This window comes from Paramormyrops kingsleyae, chromosome 10 (assembly GCF_048594095.1).
Source record: "Paramormyrops kingsleyae isolate MSU_618 chromosome 10, PKINGS_0.4, whole genome shotgun sequence".
NCBI classification, from domain to species: Eukaryota; Metazoa; Chordata; class Actinopteri; order Osteoglossiformes; family Mormyridae; genus Paramormyrops; species Paramormyrops kingsleyae.
In genome coordinates this window covers 32080932-32104215 of record NC_132806.1, presented here as the reverse complement: position 1 = coordinate 32104215, position 23284 = coordinate 32080932, and the positions used below count along the sequence as shown (strand labels likewise).

Below are 23284 nucleotides of genomic sequence, written 5' to 3'. Positions count from 1 at the left end.
AATTCGACGGTTACGGAAAAGCCGCAAAATCATCACTGGAAAAGATTTCAGTTTTAAAAAAATACCTTTCCATTTAGCATGGAATGTTCCGTACTAATTCCCACAATATTAAGCCCTGGAAATATTACAGCATGGTTCTCCTCAAGTTAAATAAATGGCCTTAGGGAGGAAAAAACACTCTGAACAATAATCGAGACCATTCTTTTAATGCATTAAAACTGAAGGATTTTTTTAAACAGGATCCAAAGATTCAAGTGCACAAATAATTGTACATATGGGAGAATATCTAAATCATTTAGCGTATATTAAATAAATATTTAAAGTATTTAACGAAAGTACAGATGAAAACAACCCAGTTCTGAAGAATTGCAGAACATGGTAAGAAATGACAAAACGAACTGCAAATAACGTTATCTGTCCATTCGTCTTTCAAATGCTTGCCGTGGTCAGAGTTACGGAAGTTGCCTTACGGCAGACGGCAGGGGTCAATTCGGAATGAGAAACCAGTCGCAATCACAGGGCATATACATGCACACAGTCAAACACACAATCAGCCGTATGGTCAATTTAAAGATGCCAATTAGCCAAACTCCATGAACTGCAAAGGAAACATAGATGACAAGGAACATGCAGAAAAGTCATACACACGCAGTGCAGAGTTGGCATTCCCAAACCCCCCAGTCCTGGAGGTGTCAGGCGACACCCCCACATATAACATGCTATATTCATTTTGGAGGTGAGGACGCTGAGATTATTTTTGGTAGAGATGCTGCCCCACTCTCATCCATCACTGGGTTGAAGCACACAAATTAATCCAATCACCATGTCCACCTAAGATAATAGTGGTTTATTCAAGTGGAGAGGAACCAGTCAGAGCTAAGCACTGCCCAGAAATTAAATAGCCAACTACCTACTAAGTTTTAGACAAAAATAACCCCCCAAAACTATAGTCTCAAAAATCATGGAATCTTATTCACTTTCTTAGAGAGCTATACTACCATACAATCACAGACCTTGGTCCTGGCTTTACGATCGCTCCTTAACTATTTACAGATAATGCATTTGGAGCTCCAGAGAAGATATTATGTATTATGTATATGACACTGTAGTAAAATACAGTAGTTGAGCAACCACCTGATCATAGAGCTATGGCAACAGAGTATTACAGTGACAGGTATTTCCATGCTGAATGGACAATGTCAGCATGTATAGTACTGAACAAAAGTGATTGTGTCTTTCAATATTTATAAACAGTCCAGGTAATCGCTTTACACTCATTGGCATATATAAAGAAAATCAAAAGACTTTTAATGAAACCTAGAGTTCTTACTGTAACTCATATGAATAAATCATATTAAATCAAGTCATGGTCATACTGGCATTGAACCACGTTAAAACACTTCATTGCACAGGTAGCATTTCACATAAAATTTTTTCTTTTTCGTTCGTGTATTAGAAACATGGCCCCATAAGAGTATATGCATTTCAACAATAGTCTGCCTGAACAGGAAAAGTACTGTCCACTATCGGGATCACTGAGCGTTCGCCGTTATCCGCCTCGCCGGCGCTGCAGAACCTCCCATCTCACCAGATGCCTTGGGACAACAGACTACTGGTCTACAGACATGTGGAGTGATACATCCATTCATTTCCAAAGTCAGTGTTCCAGTCTGATACCTGAAGTAAGACTGAAGGAGTAGCGGGATCTAAGCGTCCGCCCCCCACAGCCTTTGCCAGGCTCTTGGTCCTCTTGCACATTACCTGTCTCTCCTCAGATCATCCATAGTCTACATGTTTACCTGAGCAGGAAGTTCACAGGAATTTGAGCAGCTTCCCAAAGTGGAATCTTCTTTAACCACAGCAAGCAAAGGATGGACATCCGCTTCAAAAGGATCCGGGCCACAAGTGGCACCTTCTTGCTGGGTGACGTGACCATGGAGCAATTCCTTGGCCTGTCGTGGTAAGCATAGGTCCGTGGGCGTCTCCTGGGCCAAGGCCAACACAAGGCAGCCATTGGTGTTTGGAACTAGGCCCGAATCCTTGACAGACTCCTTCTTGAAGTTGACCTTGGGTTCACAGGGAGGATCATCGGTATTCTGGCAGGTATCAAAGACTTCTGACCTAAGGTCAACGGCAGGTTTCTTGGAAGCCGAGCGCATGCTGAGATTAAGGGGATACATCTGCTCCTGCAAGCCAGGGTGAGGGCTGGGACTCTGGCAGGCGTCACTCAGGTCCTGTGCAAGGACTTCTGACAGCTTCTTCCCGAACGAGCTGAGCTGTGAGGAACCAGGGGGCATGTGCATCAGATGCCGCACCTGAAGGCTACAGTCTATGTCCAAAGGGAGGACCTTGAGCGGCTTGGGAAGCTTGCAGAAACTGTCCAGGGTCACGCAGTCTGCATGACACTTCCGAGTGCCATCATTTGCTGGAGATCCAGGAAGCCTCTCCCACTTGAGGCCGTTCTGACTCTCGCCAGCCTTATTTGTGAGGCAAAAAAGTTCAGCGGGGCTGTGGGGGCATACAGCAGGTCCCTGAGGGGCCGAGACAGCGGAGGAGTTTAGACCCAAGCGAGTTTTGAGGTGATCAAGTGGAGATACTTTTGACAGGCCAATGTCAGACAGAGATCCATTGTCATGTACCAAGCGTGAGGTGGGCAGCGGGGAAGCATACTTCCAATTTGCAGGCTCCATGTTCACTCTTGGATCCGCTGTTGTAATCGGAGGTCCCGAAGGGAAGGGGGTAAGACCCTGTATCAATGGGGAATCCTGGGGGGCAAAGCCCTGCACCACCGCAGAACTCGAGCTGCTTTTCAGATCTACTGAGGAGATCCCTTCGACTTCAGGGGCGCTGCTGGTACAGTGCTTCTGGCTAACAGTTGGCGGAAGCTCTCTGGCAGATGAGTGGGTCTCTGGGCTCTTCTGAGGGGGGGCTGAAACCGCAGCATTAGTGTGGCTCCTGCCTCGGGGCCGTCCTCTTCTCTGCGAGGCGGCAGTGCCTCTTTGTTTCACTTCACCTTCCTGTCAGGGTATGGGGGGGGGGGCACATGTGACAGCAACCCACCCTTCAGTTACACAAGGCTTTTCAACATTCAGTTTCATAATTTTGATCAGCTCACGATATATACTGATGCCATGGTGGTCAATGAGACAGACATTGGGTTGTAAACAGACTAGAATCCCCTGTAGCCTGCATAGCCAACAGCAAAATAAAGGTACACTATGCAACTAAAATCATTACCATATTGCTCACTCCAATACTTTTGATTGTCCTTGTTGACAGGACAACCAGCCATACAATTTACATTATTGTTGTCAGTACAGGGACAAAAAATCAGTTTTGCAAGCCATGTTTTTATACAAATAAAAAGGTGGATGCTTGTAGAAATGCTAGATTTTTACGTGCAAGATCAAAGAGAAGAGAAAAATGCAGAAAGGGAGGCTGAACCTATACGTTTTTCCATCAACCTTGACAAATTGTCCTAAAATTCAGTTCATTTTTCCTAGTTAAGGTTATTTAAAACCATAGCTGTATTAATCACTCAAACAACTGATTCATTTTTATGACAAGAATAAGTACACCAACATAAAATCAAGTCTAGACTATTATTTATTTTATTTTTTTCAGTTACTGGCTCCTGCTTATCCTGGACACAAATAAACGTTTCTACAGCAGTAACGGGCCTCCTCTTGTACTTCCTCTTGCATTCTTATATTACTCAGTGAGCTGTGTATTAGTTAAATATCTTCACCCGAATGTGCTGCTGCTTGAACTTTTGCATCCGCTCCGAAATAGGCCTCAGGGCTCATGTCTGTCTGACCATGACTAATAATAAACGGTGACATTCACGCAGATCAGGAAAGTGATACGCAAGAAAGGCAGCTTTTGTTATTCTGTAAGCATTCGGTTGGCGTCTTACCGAAGAAGCCCCTTTCTTGACCTTTAGCCTGGCCTGCGCCCCTCTTCCCCGAGTCACATCCACCGCCAAGCCGGCTGCAGCGAGTACCTGAGGCTTGTCTGAACGCGACCCCTTCATCTGCTGCTCGTAAGGCAGGATCAGCCTGGGGTAAGATGGGGAGAGCAGCACGAGATCAGCAAAGGTTCCTGCACGGCAGTCCGATCCATAGTAACACTACAGCAGTCTGCCCGTATCCGTGGTTTCAGTAGCCATGGTTTCAGTTATCTGTGGTTTACCACCATCCAAAAAAAAACTAAACACACTGAAACATGTGTAAGTGTGTTTTTTCAGTGTACCTTTCTCCTTTGAGCAGTACAAAGAGCATGAATGTCCACCATCCCTTGATACATGATATTTTTTCATTGCTCTGTTGTCTCTTGAGAATTTGGCTATAACACCATAATTCCTCATTCAACAGAGTGCCACAATACAGTTCTGCATAATAATGTTCAATGTAATTTATTATTACGATATTTAATGTTGATAATGACTTACTGTGTGTAAATCATCATATGAAAAGTACACAAAAATCACGTTATACGTGTGACCCACAGTAGGCCTTGGAAGGTATCATCCGAGGATACGGAGGGACCTACTGTATACTATATGTTTCTTTTTAAATGTCCCTTTAAGCAGCAGCCCCCAGACTCACTTTTCGTAGTGCCTTCTCGTACACGTGGCTGCACTAGTACTTCCTGGATTTCCACCAAGCTCATTGTAAACTTTCTTCCACAGCCTCTGCGATGTCACCTACATAAGGAAATGGAACAATTACTTACATGGCCATATCAGAAATGGCAATATATATGTATATACGTAATACATAGATACATACATATTATACATATAAATGTATATGTGTACACACACCAGCATAAATATCCGGGAGGCTGTGCAGTTAGTCGTCACTTACAAACTGTGGTCACTACTCACCCTCTCATATCCTCCCAGTCTTTTGACAACGGAAAACAAAAGAAAGAGGTCAACTGTGGATAAAAATGTACACATAAGATTCAGCAACCTTTAAAAGTTTAATTTTGAAATAAAAACTTTTTTTTTTTTGAAAGGTCCAGAAAAGCAGAAGACATACATACTCACGACAGCATGTAAAATAAGAAAACATACCACAAAGTTTCTTTTTTTTTTTGCTTTCCATTTATCAACAGCATGGAAAGTAGAAAATTAGTTCCAAAATTCCCGTTTTGGAACAGAAAAGCAATTACCAAGATTAAAAGATAAAAACGAGGCCATCAAGCGCAGCGAGAAGATGCAAATATCCAACAATGAATGCGAGCATTGTGGTAAAAACCAAATGAGACAGATCAGGAAATGCAGCTGTGAAAATCAGCCCAGGGAAGGAGGAGGTCGTCCCTCAGGTCAGGATGACGGCACCTTCTGCCCTGCAGACTCACCCTTTTTGAAGCCCAGCTTTGGTACTTTGCTGATGGGGGATCCTCTTCGTTCCATGAAGAGGTAGAGGCGGTCCAGGAAGTTCTGCTCCTCAGGGCGGGGAAGCCAGCGGTGCTCCCCGGGGATCTCAGCACCGCCCATCACATTCTCCTAAAGGACGGCATCAGGGAGCAACACTGAGCACAGCCAGCCCCACCAGGAAATTTCACTGAAACCAGTAGCGGACCTCAAAAACTATTTACTGGTCTACAGTATCTCACCATTAGACTTCTCAAACAGCCTGAGTGTAGACTATTCTGAATTGCCTGGCAAATCCCCATCGGGCCATTATCACAACAGCAACGAGACAATTCTTCAGTCGAACCAACAGACCAGTTCAAGATCCCATCCACAAGCCTTTGAAAAGCTTTCCTGGGATGTTAGGAATTCAGTCCTGCCTATAGCTCTTTGCTGAGAGCAGTTCACTGTTATGTCAAACAGCTTAGTCAGTCTAGAGAGAGCCTTCCTTCTGAGCTACACAGAACTGCAGAGCTCCACAGCACAAAAAAAATCTCTGGTATCTCAACAGCCCAGTCTTTTCAGGGTTTCCAAGAAGACAGCAAGCCTGAACTTACCTTCGCCTCTATCCAAGACCTCGACTGACTGTAGTACGCTGCCTCTTTTCCATCCAAACTTTTTCGTTTGCGAGGTCTTCCCTTCAAACTAAGAGACAGGAAGCCTGCATGGGAGGGAAAAAACCCACATATTCATGAAATGTAACAATTAAAACATTTTTGAAGTTTCGTGGAGTATCACTGCAGAGTGATGGTCGGGAAGGAGGCGTATGAAGAGAGGACCACGACTGATGGAACCGAATTCAGGAAGCAGCTGATGCAATACAGACCTGCTCCTGAAGTTGAGTTTTATAAGGTTCTACTAAGCTATTTTAAAACATTTTATTTATTCACATGAAATCACTGGTTTGGAGAAATCCTTTAATATGGCTACATCAATCACGTACTGAAACTAAGGACTGAGAACAAAACTGTAGTCATGAACTGCATAATGATTATTCGGTCAAAGACACACCACATATACAATGGTGGTCCCAAAACATTATCATCAAGCTGAAAAATTCCTATTGTTCTTCCGGACCTGACAGGAGCAGCATGTGGACCTCTCAAGCACACTCCCATAATAAAACTACTTTAAAAAAAAATAAAAATAGGACATACCCAAAATAAAATATTTTTTTCTCTTGAAGCACTTGCACTAAATTTAAAAACATGGTCTGGTTTAAATCCTGACAGTCACGAAATGTTAAAAGATCACAAACCACTTTCTAAAAGAGTTTTCATCCATATAGAAAAACTAAAGTTTTTGCGGTGCCATAAATTATTTTGAGGCTTGTTATTAAAAACATTGTGTTTAACCCGGCCACGTTTCTTCCCCCAAAGTTAGTGACCTGCATTTGCTTTTAGGCTCTATGCGATCGGTGAGGCGATCACTTTGTCGGTTTTGAATTCCCCTAGCCCATCCAGTTGCTCCAGCCTTGAAAATTGTAAATAAATGTGTAAATGTATCTTTTTTTTCTTCTACATTCCAATTATGGCCTAATATCCTATTTTTAGATAGCAATTCCGCATGCATGTGCCTTACTATCCTTGTAATGTTAATCGTCGTTCCAATTTATTTATTGTCTATTTATTATATCCTTTTTTTCCCATGTCTCAGCCACGTACTGCAGTTGATTGTATCATTTGTTTAAGGCTACATGCCACTGTCCTTTTTTCGTAATGTTAATGGTCATTTCTTTTCATTTACTACTTGAAGGCTACGTTCCATTGCTGTTGTATTTCTTAATCATTTTCAAACGTTTTAAATGTCTCATTTATTTGTGGATATTTCTCCAATTCGTAACACTACAGAGCCCCTAAGAGGTCAGGGTTGGAAAACATTATTTATTTATTTTTTTATAGTTTTGCGATCCTTTGCAATACTTTTGTTTTCCCTCACAACAATTTTGCGATTTCACTGCACTTGCCCACTTGCTATTTGTGGCAATGTGATGGCAAGGATTAACCTAAATAAAACAGTCATGTCCCGTAAAGTGAGCTTTAAGCATTAAAATGAGGGTCAATGTACACCATGCAACTTTAATATTATGTGTTGTTACACATTCATTAATAATTGCACTGTGTCCGTTCACTGCCAGTGACTTTAAGCAAGTCAGATGGGCTTTTGATTGTGAAGTGGACACAGAGACACTGACTTCACTGGACCTGCCTATCGCTTAGATTTATACTTTTTAGTACATTAATTCTCTCTTTTGTACTTTAAACAGACACAGTAGAGTTATTATTAGGAAAAGTATTGCAAGGGAACTCAAAACTATTAAAAAAATTATTTTCGTCTTAGGAACTCTGTATACCGCAGCTGATCTGTAGAAAAAAAAAATCACAAATGTATCACTATCCACAAATACGTATTTTTAGTTGTTTTGTGTAAAATCATATCCACAAAAATACGAAGCGATTTGAAAAGGGTTTTACATATTTGTGGAGCACTTCCCATCTGTTTCTGGATTACACGACATTTCTGACTTCACTCCTATTTACAGATTTTTGCCCTATTTGTACAGCAGCTGATCTGTAGAAAAAAATACACAAATGTCAGGTGCAGTAATGATATATATTACTATCAGGATACGAGATGACTTATATTGGGATATGAGATTTTGGTCATATCGCACAACCCTGAATTCAGTTTTCAACTCAAGATCTAGTCACCAATCCTCTGAGACAGATAATTGACAAGAAGACAGACGTACAGACAGCGCCAAGATGTCATGGTGGCTGAAAATGCATCGTTTCACATCGGTCTGTTTGTCGCAGTACTGTTGTAGCCTCCTAGGCATGGGACGATCATTCGACATAATCAACGATGTCGATTATAAAAATGCGTTGACGTGGAATTTTAGTGTAGATGCGTTGTGTAAAACTATGTAAATGTTTTGTAACTGCAATGTGATAAGGTAACGTATTGTAAGGGAAAGTACTTTATCCCCTTTGGAACACGTTAAGGCTGTCCTTTTAAAAATCGCACAATAAAACATTCTGCTAATAACTGAACTTTACTGTCCACCCGATGATTTCTTCGCCACTCGAGAGCTACAATATTTTATTTATTGGACCTGCGGCATATTTTTCATTTGCAATACAAAGTTATTCCGCTAATAAGCTGGCTAGTTGTTTCACTGCTGGCACCGTTAAAACTATATCAATTATAGGCTTAATTCCAATATAGGTTTTGTCTAATATTGCCGATGCCAGCAGTGCCGCACTATTTTGTAAGCCATGCACTGGCCAATCATCTAGCACTTCTCTCATAAATATTAATGAGACATCTCCTACCCTACACCCTGCAAAAAGGAAATTTGGCGCCCGCCCCACCGAGGCAAAATGACTGCATCTACCAGAAGAGCTCCAGAGGCTCGCACGTGGTCTTCCAAAGTTTGGGAGTATTTCAGTCATGACACCTTTTCTGCACGTCTACTGTAGCTGACGTTAATGACGCCGTTTCAGCCGTTTTATATTTTCTGTTTACTTATTCTGTCATGTAAGAGTGAGACAAATTATTGTTTACAAGTACTCTTGCACACTGTAGCCTAAATCGTTCCTTGTTCACTGAAGTAACCTTAACTAACCTTTGCTAGTGTTTGTTAGAAACATGTTTCTCTAGTTATGAAATCATTCCATGTTTTAGCATCTATTTCAATATTAAAGTCAAATTGGTGCACTGAAGTAATTAAGTAAAAACTATTGCAGTGATTATTAACTCCAGTCTAACATAGAAATCCGATTGAATCTCAAAATTTGCCTGTTTTGTTAATAATTGTCTAATGTTTAAGAAATGTTTTAATAAATTGAAATATTAATGAGAATTTCAGATTTGTGTTTGGGGGGGGGGGTGAATTCTTGTATTAAATGACTAACTTGAAAATAACTGCTTATCAATAAATTTATCATCAGATCAATCGAAAAATTAGTTGTTAGATTAGTCGAATAATTGAAAAAATAATCGCTATATTAATCGTTTAAAGAATAATCGTTTGGAACAGCACTACTCCGAACACACAGGAATTATGTGATAGGTGCTTGCTGGTGTGTTCTGTCATTATAATAATAGTGTTAAGTAGCACACTTGTATCTGGGCATTCAATGAAGGCTCGACGTGACCACATTCATGCCTGGTCACCTCCTCGACAGCACGTACCATATGTTTGGAATATGCTATTTGCCTGATGTAAATGTAGTGCTGTATCACAAATCTTGAGTCAATAAGTAAAACACTTATTTACTTATCATCCATAACAGCTGCAAACGGTCATGATAAATTTTCATATTACCAAACACTAGCTCCACCTGGCTAATAGACAAAACCCTTGGAAGACTAAGACACAACCCTGAAAGATGTAACTGGTTTTTAAATTGATCAGCCAAAATAGACTTTTATTACAAAAATGTCAAGGATACAAACACAAAGCTTAGCGGAACTACTCACTGTTAATTATTTTAAGAACATATTGAAATCATAAAATATCTTTAGCAAATATGCTCAGATAGATGCTTAAAATGGCATAAATCACATACTGATATTAACATTAAAAATAACTATTAATCACCCATTAGACATATAGATTTTTCTTATGCTAGTCTTGAACTTGAACATGTATATCAATTTTTTTTTCCACATATTCAAAAAAAAAAAAAGTTAGATTTCCTAACATTTTCAGTGCGACTTTATTCCTGTTAAAATTCGACTACTTTAGGTCTCTAACAAAATTACTTAAACTGAAAGGGTGCTGAGAGTGACCATTCCAAGGGGGGGGGGGGGTAAATTCAGTTACAAATCATGATTATTGGGACAGATTTTTAAACATCAATTTAAACATAGGTCACCATAATTATGCTGTTCACATTTGGTACTGCCCCCTATCTGGCCAGTTGCACACACTTAATTTAATATATTGGGAAACCAAAATGTTCCCAAACTACCAATTTAAGCGACATGGGAGGGTCTTCGATGTCTCCAGCACCAGCTGTAACCAACTCACAAAGCCACTTAGCGTTACCGTTCCTGTGTTCCGCATCTACTTGTGAATTTAGGTTTCGCCAATGTCAAGAAATGTATTCATTCATTTCACCTTGCGTTCCAAACTGAAAATTACGCAACCATGAGGCATGAGAAATATGTTTACCGGTACTGCCCTTTCCTTTAAATTAAATGTAAACTGGAAATGCTCTCTGGCAAAAACTATTAAAACATCAAGATATGACACCAAATTGGGAGCTGGGATCTCTCTGCCGATTCCCACGTCTGTTCCGACGTTCGACCTACCTTGATGCATCCAGAAGCTGGCACTGCTTTCCAGAGCAGGGTGGTTGAAAGTGTCCCTGCAGTAGAAGATCCAGGTATTTCGGTGGCCCAGGCACGTTCCTCCAAGGGCCAGGAGATGGGGATCCTGCAGGGAGGTGCAGCCCTCTGCGTTCTGCATGCGCCTCCTTAGCGAGCGAAACCGGCAGTACTGGGGGTAACTCAGGACCTTCACACACTGACGGTCCACAGGCGACCGAGCTGAAGAGAGAGAGATCAGAGTCAGGGGTCCGCTTGTACTGAGCCAGAGTGACATGCAAAGCCAATGCACAGACACCCTGTGAGTCAGCCTCACACTTATTTCTGGCTCCATCCATAACAGATGTCACACAGATGTGCGTCTCTGGGACTGTCCCATTACAGCGTTTGTCACCCAGGCTGTTCCTCTTCCAGCCGGGTGACTCTGGACATGTCCACTTCACGAGGTCCTCCAGACGGATCACCATCTTCTTTGAGACTGCCAATACTTCTTCCTTTAGAAAGCAGGCAAGGCAGATAAAGCCATTCCCTCAAGATAAACATAACAGCAGCCCTGTGAACTGGGAAACGCTTTTTATACTGTCGTCAAATTATTTTTGTCTATTATTCCATGATTAGTCATTCTGCTAATTATTATTATTTACTTATTCCAGCTTTAAATGTACTTTTAAGAAGTTTAAAGAAAGCCCGGCTCTCCTTTTACAGCAATACAATTTCTTCTGGGCTCTTAATTACACCAATTTTTTACTACAATAAAACAATAAAGCACTACAAAAGACTTTCGCAACTTTATTGCCTAATGAGTAGGTTCATGCATAGCCCTGGGATGGAAAACAAATCAAATAAAAACAAAGAAACAGAAAACCACAACTGCCCCCCTTCCCTTACGTCAACAGAGTAAATTAAATCGGACCCTGTAAGATGGCCAGTTTGCCAGAAATAACCAGAACATGAGATGGTGACACTATCAGGTCACATAGTACATTTTCAATTAAAAAGGTGTCAGTATTAAAATAAGCTACAGGACTACAGACACTAAGCTGTCATAAGATGAGTTGAGCAAACAATGGAATCACAAACCCCCCAGAGGGACAGATCATTTTGTAAGACCACTACCCCTTTTGCCATTTCCACACCCACCTCCCCATGTTCTCCAGTCCTGCCTTTCGGAGTGTCTTCGGGCAGGAAGTACAGCCTGGAACTAGACAGGAGGTGGCGCTGTGCCTGGTCCTCCCACAAAAGGGTGAGCTCCGCTATGCACACAGGATCCTGGGGTCCGAATCGGACAAAGAAGAACTGGCCCAAACTCCACACGCTTGGCTGCAGGCCTGCCTCAGCTTGGTGGCTAAAGGACTTATAAAAGGCAAAGGACCCTCTCAAGCAATATGGGGTCCCCAGCCACTGTCCAAAAAACACACGTCAATCAGAGTTAGGAGCCACAATTACTATTATAACCACCATAGGTATTAGTACAGGCAGTCTCCGGGTTAAGAACGTCGACTTACAGGCAACTCATACTTACGAACATACTGCTGTAACGTCTATTATAGCAAAAATTTGAGTTAAATACAAAGGCTCGTACTAATGAATACACGCGCTACATTGCGACAGTCACAAAAACACTGTATGGCTTCAGCTGTTCGTTGACTTAAAGGTACAGCACAGCACAGTATGTGGTTACTTTTACTGCTGTATAATTATTGTTAATTATTATGTACTGTATCATTTCTCCGACTTCCTACAAATTCAACTTTAATACAGACTAAGGGAACGGATCTTGTTTGTAACCAGAGGGTTGCCTGTAGTGTAATTCCACTGCTACATAGATGGCAGAATGTTAATAATGTCACACTAGGTCATTTATACATCTAGATAATCCAACCATTTGAAAAAGCAGACATAAGCCCTGGATATGTGTGTTACCTGCTGCTACTGAACAGGCGTCACGCTAAGAAAAAACAGGTCCTTCAAAATTACATAAAAGTTATTCAACTTACGGGCTGAAATAATTACTGAAATGAAAACAACTGCCACCACTAAAATGGATCACGACTTGTCTAACTGCCAGAGGCAGAAACGTTCCCAGATGTGAATTATGGAACAAGCCTAAACTAAATCAGTAGCTGACGATTTCCGTGGAAAACAATGACATATTAAGATGGTTTATTGAATTCTTAAGTATGATAGCATTATTAGAAATCTGTTTCTGCACTGTCCAGTAGCAGTTATTTCATGTGTGTTACAATTCCCAAAACTGCAAATAATTAACTCCTTATTACCACTTATTAACAAGTGATACAGTGAAGATCTGAAAGGTAGAATTAATATCAGCCTGGTTCTGTGTGTAATGAGAAGCTTCTGCCTGATATTACATGTAAACACAGGATCCCATTTTACTTCAGCATTTAAACCCATTAGGTATCTGCAGGTTTAAAGAACTCATAGTTTCTCCAAAATTAAGTTATTTTCCTCCCACATCCCAGCCATGACCAGCCATTTTGTAATTTAAAAAAAAAAATATTAAAATGATTTATTATTATTATTATTATTATTATTATTATTAGTAGTAGTAGTAGTAGTAGTAATAGTAGTAGTAAATATTATTCAAAACATTAACATACACAATCTGATCTTCGTCCACAATAAACACTGCACCAAGTCTTAGTACAAAAGTAGGGTTAAGATTTCTAACAAAGTATAACAATACCTAACTAGCATAACCGAATATTTGGATTTTGCAATATCTGTATAACAAGGCCACCCTAATAAATGGCGTTCTAATTATTTCTGAATTTCAGTTTGATACAGTTACGCTACATAGGTTTATACAAAACATACATTGTGTAAAAATATATTCACGGTCAAAAATCCAAAATATCGTCAATTTGTTTTGTAAGAAACTAACAGCGAAGTTACCATTTGTCTATTCTGGCCTAAAGCCGAATTGATATTACGTAGAATACTGTTTCGGTTTTAACATTCCTTCCTATTGCGTTACAATAACGTAGGTCTGAAAAAGAAGAAGAAAAAAATCCAAGACGGCCATTTATGTGATAAGTCAAATGACTGATCTACGATCACCGTCAAAATATCCAATAATTCAGTTGGAGTAACACGCTTTCTGTCGCGCAACTTCAAACTTATTCTGCGAGAGAAGTTTATGCCAAGAGAGTCGCGTCGGTTCTTTCTTTAAAATTAAAATGCAAATGCAAAAACGAAAAACAAAGATGTGTGAGTGGGTGGAGAAATATGCCTTCAACAGTATATAAAAATATTTAACCATTAACCAAAAACACCGGAATACACGCTTAATTTCAACATAAAGACAAATGAAGCCATTTCCTATTGTCAAAATTACGTGTAACAGTAGTTTTGGATACATTCTGCGCTAAATTCATTTTAAACAAGCAGATACTACATTTACAAATGTTACCAACAATCAATCCGAAATACAACAAAACTTTATAAAGGGTACAAAACTATAAACAATACAGAGAAATTACATTTTCTTGTTCGCTCTTCGCTAACTGTTCGAATGTAATGCTGCTGTTCTCGTTTATCGGAGTTATTTCATATTAATACAGAGTTAGTACTTCACCTGGATCGCGTTCTGCTCCATTGCTGGCAAACATTCCCCGCTGACCCCAGCGGCTCCTATCGAGTTACACAGCCGGGTCCTCAGTCCGCACCGGCACATCCACCGGCGGCCGCGGGACAGGCGCCTCCCTCCTCCTGTGAACGCAAGACATGACATCGCCTAGGTGTGGCTAAACCTAATTCATTGTAAAAAGTTTTTGTATTATCATTATTTCGACGTAGGCCCTACCTTTTGAAATACTTTCTTTTAAAGCATACGTCGTATATCACAATCACAAAGTTTTAAACAATACCGACGGCATATCTAATGCAATAACGGGAAGAATGGACTTTTATGCTCGAAAACGACATTGTTCCCTTAATATCGAACGTCCTTTAAGAAATGTTAACTGGGTTTATCACTGGTTTTGGATTTCCCGTTCAGTGTCCTTCTTACAAACAGCATAGATATATACCAATACGTTGGCTTTGATATATAAATGCATGGGGAGGGGGCTGCTATTGCGAGACGGTAACTTTGCAATTCAGCTCACGTGCCTTCGGCAGCCAACTGTGATGTTGGGGGTGTTCGGCTGCTGGAGCAACGTCCTATATCTGTTATTCTCAGGTAGGGGGGGACATTATATACGTGTTACTACCAGGGACGCAAAAAATGCGGAGAAATGAAACCTCCACGAAAACAAATAATTGATCAGTATGAATCAAAATCACATCTGGGTTTATGTGCAATAATAATGGCGCATTTGAGTATTTCCTATCAGCATTTGATTACCTCGGCCTGTGTCGGAGCTCGAAGAGAGAAAAGCAGACGATGACATATTTTGCGTGACGGGTAGCCCGGTCATTCACTCTTGAATAAAATATTTTTTACTTGCCGTAAATTTACTAAATGATCATGCCTTAGTTTATACAGTGATAATTTGTAATTTTGTCAAAATTTGAATTAAATCAAAGGTATCATGTTTAAATATCCTTTAATTATCATCTATTTTTAAGCTGGACTAGTTATTATTATTATTGTTTGTTGTTATATTCTTAAAATCAATAACTTTTTCCATACATCAGTTTGAGGGATGCGTTTGAAACAGGCATATTTATTAAAAGGTTAACAAAGTTTATGTTAAATTTACAATGAGCACCACACATAAAATGTACGAAATTACTTATTTTAGTATAATAATGAAGATTTCCTGTAAATGACTGTAGAGCCAGAACTGACGTGAGCTTTTAAATTCTCTGCACACCAGATATTGGACACTATTCTATTGCACAATGGCTGACACAATGCAAGTTTGTGCTTCATTACTTGACGAATGCCTATGGCAACCAGTTTGCTGCCGGCTGCAGTATTGCTGTCCATTAGGGGGCGCTCTTTCTGTAATGTGAGGGCTGACGTACTGCCCAGCGGGGTTTCTGTATCTTGACTGGGGAATCCCTCTCTATTCTGGTTATTATTATTTTATTATTTATTATTATTTAGTTTTCTCATAAGAATATGAGAAGATGATACTGATTAAAGTTTTTTGTTTATTTTTTTTTTCTTTTCTTATTTGTTCGTCTTACAATTAAAAGTTAAAACATTGAAATTGATAGTAATTGTTTCAATGTCATGAAGAAATCACAAAAGCTTTTTGTATTTTTGCATATAGTAAATATAAACATATAGTATCAAGGTATAAAGAGTTCCTGTTTATTGAGTGGCTGTATTTTTTGTAAGAGGATGAAGGTCCAAATCTTTAGAGTCCTGGTGCTCCCTGATTTTCTGTATGGCTGTGAGACATTGACGCTGTCTCCAGTGAGCTGAGACAAAACTGGACTCCTTCGGTACCACTCAACCCCCGAAAGTCCCCTATTCCCTTCCTCCCCCTTACAGGCAGCTCTGCCTGTAGTAGTTTATGTTCTGCCCCCTATAATAATATAAACATTTAAATTGCCTGGGGAAAAAATAATATTTAAACATTAGAATTGATTCTTGAAACATTCAGATCGAAAGAATCACTATTTCAGTATGGACCTGCACGTCTTAGGTGTGTGCGTGTAAACACCGGCATACCCAAGGAAATCCACACGTACGGCGAACATGCAAAGCCTACAGCAGCATCTCCCACGCAGGTCTTCTGGGAACCAGCGTTTGCTCCGTGTTTTTGCTCCCTCCCAACTCCCTGCCCCACAGGCCAGTTTGCCTAATTTCAGGATTTCCTCGCCTGACTTGGACTTCACCAGCTTTCATGACCATTTGTTTCATCGACCTGCTTGCATGACCGTTTGTTCCCATAATCTTAAGCCTCATAAACTGACCAGAGTATCCTGGACTGGGGACAAGAACATTTACCTTAAATGACTGGCTTATTTTCAGCAGTAGGGGGCGCCGCTCCTGCATCCTGCAAAGTAACAGTCATAGCTGCTATGAAAAAGTGTTATTTGCGGGTGGAGACACGACATCAGCATCATATTATCTGAAATAGCACAGTTGCCGTTATTATTATTAATATTATTATTAATAATGATAAATCCAAGCTGGGTTTAATAGAATGCAGCTGCCTGACTCGTTTTCCACCTTCCCCAGTTCTCCCACATTACACCATTGTCACGCTTCCTCCACTGGCTTCCTGTAGCTGCCCACATCAGATTCAAAACACTGATGCTCGCCTACAAAGCCAAAAATGGAGCAGCACCCAACCTAAAAGGACGTATCACGCCCCGCACTGCACCACGCTCTCTCCGATCCTCCAGCAGCGCTCGGCTGGTCCCACCATCTCTCAAGGCACAAGGGAGACGTGCATCGAGACTCTTCTCTTCTGGCTCCTGTGTGGTGGGATGATCTTCCCCTAGATGTCCGAACAGCTGAGTCATTGTGTGCCTTCAAATGACGACTGAAAACCTACCTGCTTCGGAATTACTTGGATTAGCACTTCCAGGATTATACTCTAATTATTATTTTTTTATTGTCTTACTTAGCAATAGACTTTTTTAGACTTTTATTCACCGATGAGACTTCCAAGCACTTTTGTAAGTCGCTCTGGTTAAGGTCGTCTGCGAAATGCCGTAGATGTAAACGTAGCTGTGTGTAATTCATCCGGAGTCTCCTGAGGTCCCTGCCTAGTGGAACATGCCTGTAACATGTTCCTCTCAGTCTCTCAAAGGAGCAGCAGCTGATGTTCCTCTGCATCTCCATACTCCTCACGGATTTGCAAAGAGTGGAGCCCAGCTTGTAAAGAAACCTCACACTGGCCACTGGAACACAACCGATGGACACCTTTGGGGTGAATTAGGGCGGAGACTGCAAGCCAGGCCTTCTCGTCCAACATCAGTGCCTGACCTCACAAATGCTCTACTGGAAGAATGTTCAAAAATTCCTATAAACACACTCCTAAACCTTGTGGACAGCCTTCCCAGAAGAGCTGAAGCTGTTATAGCTGCAAAGGGTGGGCCAGCTCCATATTAAAGCCTGTGTATTAAGAATGGGATGTCATTAAAGTTCATGTGTGTGTAAAGGCAGGTGTCCCAATACCTCTGGCAATATAGTGTACAATGAAAAGGAATCCAGGTCCAATACAAGTGGAATACAATATTAATTAAATGCAAGCACTATAAACAAAAATGGTGAGCTATATAACTAAAGAGAGACTGCTAGGTATAATAACGGTACCATATAATGTGCAAAAATGCTGAATAAATTATTTGCATTCAACAGAGTGAATTAAACAATTAATACTCTTAACAGTCCAAAAAGTGCGGGAAGCAGCATGAGTCTAATGCTAGATGGGGGCTGTGTGGAGGGTCTCCCTCCAACAACTCAATTCAGCTCAATTCAATTTTATTTTTGTAGGGAGTTTTCACAAAATTACATTGTCTCAGAGCGCTTTACATCATCCCTGCCCAAAGCCCCCAGTGAGTAAGCCAGAGGGGACAGTGGCAAGGAAAAACTCCCTAGAAGGAAGAAACCCTGGAAGGAACCAGACCCAAAGGGGGAGCCCGTCCTCCAGGGGGCAGCAGAGGAAGCCCTAACCCTAACCAGACCCAAAGGAGGAGCCCGTCCTCCAGGGGGCAGCAGAGGAAGCCCTAACCCTAACCAGACCCAAAGGGGGAGCCCGTCCTCCAGGGGGCAGCAGAGGAAGCCCTAACCCTAACCAGACCAGGGTATATCCCAGTCCTATACTGCTCTGTGCTCTACGTTGAGTCCATGTGGACTGGACTCCAATCTGACGTCACCCCGACCAGGATGTGTAATTAGACATTTTCGCCAGCAGATGGCAGCCTTGTTTCCCATCTAAGTTGTGTGTCTGGGAAAAATTGTGGAGGTAAATCATTCTTACAAATATGCATACATGTACTCTGAATATTTTTGGTCCTGTTTTAAAATATGTAACCTACAATGATTATGTATTTATATATAACTTATATAACACATTTACGATGCATATTGTATTTGCCATTATGTGTTATAAGTAATATTAATTAAAAAGACATTTGCCGCTCTGTTTCTTGCAGACGTCTGTATATCATTACACCAGAAGGGGGCGAAAGTGAAAGTACCTCAGTCCTGAACTGCAGTTTCAAAGAACGAAGAACCTCACAGCTACGAGGAGGAAGATCCCATTCTGTGAAGGAATCATTCAGTGAGCGAAATGAGCATTGCATTGCCTTTTCTCGAATAAACTGGTATTGTGATAGGCCAATGTTGTTCGCCTTTTTAAAGACGATATTTCAGTTTATGTTTCGTTTTCACAAAATGTTCTTTACGGTTTTTTCCGATAAGGATTAAATTACGTCACATGTTCTGTACATAGTGGTTTTAGCTCCTAAGTATTAAGGAATAGGGTATAAGAATTACATATCTGTTTAAAGTTTAAACCGAAATCTGAGACTTGGAAAATATCCCACGCGCATTTCCTTTCGACTATAAGCCAATATACATTTATATTGTCAAAATAATCATCTTACATTGGAGGAAATAGGTGTTACAAAGCCAATGTGTACAAAACCCATTCATAAGAACGCGGCAAGGGAATCGCGCGCACTGACATTCACTGCGATAGACTGGGGGGGGGGGCTCAACTGCCCCAAGGTCGATCTCCTTTAAAAGTGGGTGAAATTCTGGATTACCCCCTTCCCGCTGGTAAAGGGGCCGTTGACTGAGCTGAAGGGAGCTGGCGAGGGGTTAGGCGTCGGTGGCCCAGCTTACACTCGTGTTTTACAAAACATTTATTTTACTTACAATTTATTGTTTACTTGCATGTTTAATGTTTAGTTAAGTACAGTATTTAGCTAAAATTTTGTTTAATTAAAGTGGAGGTTTTAAGTAAGTGCTTGTCTCACGGGTGCTATTAATATTAATATTAAGACTATTTTTAAGCATTTTATGTTCAATGGATTTTATATTTTGTGACAGGCAACATGCAGTCGACGGGTATTAAAAACACTATTCCAGCAGGAGCACTGCTTCATGACATTTCATCTAGGAAAAGGAAAACCTACTTTTCCATCAAAAACAGTTTACAGATGTTTACATTTTTGTATGAAAAGAGATGAGTTATATGACAAATCTTAGTTTGATTAGTTGATTTAGAATTCTGAAATGAAGGACACCAGAGAAAATTAAAGATTAAAGAATGATTATTTCTGGGGAAAATATATTTGCAGCAATGATCATATAGTATATGATATGGAGGTTTTATATATATGTGTGTGTGTGTGTGTGTGTGTGTGCATTTTACAGGAAATACATAGTTTCACAGCTTACATATATTAGATTTCTCAGTAACAAATACATATTCACCACATATCCTGCTCATTTTGACATATATTTTGTCTTAAATTCCTTCGGGGGGCTGTTGCCATTCTTGTGGCATTACTGTCTCTAAACAAGAGAAACATCTGCTGTGCTTAAAGTGCGGGAGAATGGAGTCTCTCCACAGCATTTTCTCTACATGTACAATGGGCACTAACTCTTTCTTTCTGCACTTGTGGAGCTGCGATTGGCTGCCGGACGTAACTGGCAGCCTAACAGACAGCGAAGGCCAATGGAAGTGATGAGTTACAATTCAAAGCAGTCCGCCACATTCCGAGATCCTTCTCAAGTCATTTTCGTCATTCGGGTTTTTAACAAAGCCACGGATGAATGGAATTTCTGGCTTCCTCATTAGAGTATTAGAATAAAGCAGTTATTCTGGGGGCTGTTGTGAATTCTAGCTTTCTATGAATACAAAAGTGACGGCTTGGGGGAGGGAAGACTGCTGGGCACTTCTAGCTGAGTGTGTGCTGGACAGCAGGTCAGAGAAAAGGACCTTTTTATGATGGGACAGCTGGCATATTCTGAGAAACTCTGAAGAGGCAGGTAACCGGAAGCCTGCCTCGGTGCGGGGTTGAGGATTAAAAGGGGTCAGAGCTCTAATTAAATATGGGATTGCAATGTTAAGAGGAAAGTCTGTCCCTGTAAATTAACTCTGGAAAGATTCACCAAGAGCTAGACATTCAGAATACAAGCACAGGATGCCAAGGATTGTACCCCCAGACACTGAGGGTAGGCCTTGTATTCACTGAATGATGTAAGAGTCACTAGCAGAGGCTACATTGCCTGTGCTAGCATGGTAGTTTGAGCTCACTTGCAGGTAGGCCGCAAAATATACTACTGCTAGCACTTTGTTTGGATAGTCCACCTTCTGAGGGTTACCAGAGTATTTATTACATTTGAACAACATAGTTAAGATTCAACAATTCATCTGTTTCACTGTGTCTATAGATATTTAGCAGAAAATACAGTATATAGAGTATATGTAACATACCTACATATTCCTAGAATAATTTAATTGAATTTGACTACTCACTCATGGTATGTGAATTGTCGAATCTCAACTAATAAGTTGTTGAAATATTACAAATACTGTGCATAACCTCAGTAGGTGGACTATTCAAATAAAGTGTTTCCCATTGACTTTGAGACTTTAGTAACACTTTACTTGATGGGGCACAAATACTTAGTGATAACTAAGTTACAAATGAAGTAAAACTTGTGAACAAATCAAGCACAATTATAGTTAACTGAGATAAAAGATGTATCACGATTAATTAATGATGAACAAACATGAGATCAGTATTTCACTTGTGTTATTCATGACTTGTTCCTTCAGTGGTTCACAAAGGATTACAGAATTAACAGACACAGTAACAAACATAGCAACCACTTGAGATAAAAGATGCATCATGAATCATTAATGATGAATTAATGTGAGAACAGTATGTAACTAAGACTTAGTTTGTGGTGAATTAATACATAAGCATTAGCATAATGGTATATTATTTGTGGCCCCATCAAGTAAAGTATTACTGAGATGTTTACAGGAAACAAAAATGTTCAAACAAAAACTGGGGAAAACTAAGATTCAGCACAAAATGTTACAAAGCGCAAGAGAATTATCAGAGAAGCTCAAGAACTGACTTGCATAAAACTGAGCTGATTTAAGACTGAAGCCAGTTTGGAGAGCAAAGGAAGCTTTCTTAGGGAGCACATTAGGTAAGACGCAGCAAGACTGTTAGCAGCAGGAACAGAAGCACAAGCAGGAGCTGATCAGTCCAGATCATTTGGAACTTTCTGGAAAGTTGGTAGGCACCATGAGTATTTTCTGGGAACTAAGGATGTCTAAACAGTCAGGAGACATACTGTATATTATTTTTCCGTCCAGATAATTGCAAAAAGTGAAACATTTACTCCCTGCCTTTCTTATGTACATACAGGCTTGTGGGGGGAAGATTTATATGACTGTGGTTTGTCTGGCAGAAGTGTTGTGTATACTTAGAATTCGTTCCGGACCAAGATAGCCATCTGCAAGAAAAATTGTGAAACAATGCAAAATGTAAAACTAACAAATGGTTTGGAAGCCAGTAGTAATTTTGCTCTGAACTGGACCCACTGGGCAGCATGATAGTTATATTTACTGAAAGGGGGGGTCCAGGAATATCACATGTTTTCCCTGTTTCTCTGGCCACATCAGGGATGATGTTCCACAAGAAGCCGCTTCATCAGCCTGCAGTTTACTTACCCAGAACTCCCAAAATAAGCTAAGCAACTGCATGGTGGGCTGAACAGAACTTCCCGTTTTCCAATTTTGTACTCATCAAAACCATAGATAATTTTTCCGATCTACATCTCTGTGGCAGAGATTCTGGACCCAGTGGCAAACTGGGAATGTTTTGCAATTAACAGTTCAGGTTATACGCCATGTGTTATACGCCATGGAGAATGAATCTTGAATCCTTCTATCTGTACATCTATATGCACACCTAGGGGCAATTTGGTAACTCTAATTAGCCTCAGCATGGTTTTTATGGAGGTCTACAGTCCTACTCTCCTTGTTCATGACAGAAAATAACTTATATATTCTTTAGGGATTTGAAGCTATGGTTGGGGAGAAGGCAGCAGACTGTGTTTGTCTTACCTGCAGGTCGGTGCAGAGGCCTGGATAGTTGCTGCTGCCCCTGCTTTGGTTTCCGCAGGCCGTCCCATTCCTGGAGGCCAGAGCTCAGAGGGGGCACCAGTGGCATGACTGGCCTGACTTGGCTGCAGCGCGTCAGCGGCCTGGACCTGCAAAGCCATCCCATGCATCCCGGTAATGCGATTTCTCCTGCGAGGCTCCGCTTTCCAGCAGGGGCGTCACACTGACAGTGGCAGCTGTGCCGCTTCCCGCCGCTAACTGGATTTGCTGAAGACGCAGCAGAAAAACAGCTTCGGAGTCGCCGATGTTCATCGCTGACGTGCGGTCGCCTTCGCCGATGCTCCTTTCAAGCTGCCTGCAGGATAACGCAACAAAATAGCAAGGAGCGATGAAAAGCGACCGTTTTCAAAGGATGACAAATAACCTCTTATTCTGAAAAATAACCATTCAATTCAAATTTTACCCAAGTTTGTAAATTAAAATTATGGTGCAGAAA

The 23284-nt window shown here is 40.8% G+C and overlaps 1 protein-coding gene and 1 long non-coding RNA gene across 3 annotated transcripts; one reads left to right on the top strand and one right to left on the bottom strand.

The window, feature by feature from the left end:
- Positions 1-190: 190 nt before the first annotated feature.
- On the bottom strand, positions 191-14902 carry LOC111847928 (uncharacterized). Of its 2 annotated transcripts, XM_023819549.2 has the most exons (11): positions 14586-14902; positions 14358-14491; positions 11900-12160; positions 11076-11253; positions 10745-10981; positions 5980-6083; positions 5368-5515; positions 4889-4941; positions 4608-4705; positions 3917-4058; positions 191-3017 (listed from the first exon to the last, which is right to left on the bottom strand). In XM_023819549.2, the coding sequence occupies exons 2-11, from the start codon at positions 14454-14456 to the stop codon at positions 1788-1790; spliced, it is 2550 nt and encodes an 849-aa protein (XP_023675317.2). In that variant the 5' UTR covers positions 14457-14491; positions 14586-14902; the 3' UTR covers positions 191-1787. The 2 variants fall into 2 exon arrangements, with proteins under 2 accessions (XP_023675317.2, XP_023675315.2); XM_023819547.2 differs by lacking the exon at positions 14586-14902 and having other exon boundaries at positions 14358-14528.
- A 3634-nt stretch (positions 14903-18536) lies between these two features.
- LOC111847913 (uncharacterized) lies at positions 18537-23284 on the top strand. Its single transcript, XR_002839191.1, has 3 exons — positions 18537-18657; positions 18848-18975; positions 22798-23284. It is a non-coding gene; the product is annotated as an uncharacterized lncRNA (long non-coding RNA).

Excerpts from the sequence above, each read along its gene's own strand:
- LOC111847928 (XM_023819547.2), bottom strand. The coding sequence starts at position 14,513 with ATGTCATGTCTTGCGTTCACAGGAGGAGGGAGGCGCCTGTCCCGCGGC. Across the intron at positions 4,942-5,367 it reads AAAGCTGGGCTTCAAAAAGG|TTGACCTCTTTCTTTTGTTT; the intron begins GTGAGTCTGCAG and ends TTTTATCCACAG. Across the intron at positions 4,706-4,888 it reads GACTGGGAGGATATGAGAGG|GTGACATCGCAGAGGCTGTG; the intron begins GTGAGTAGTGAC and ends TTCCTTATGTAG.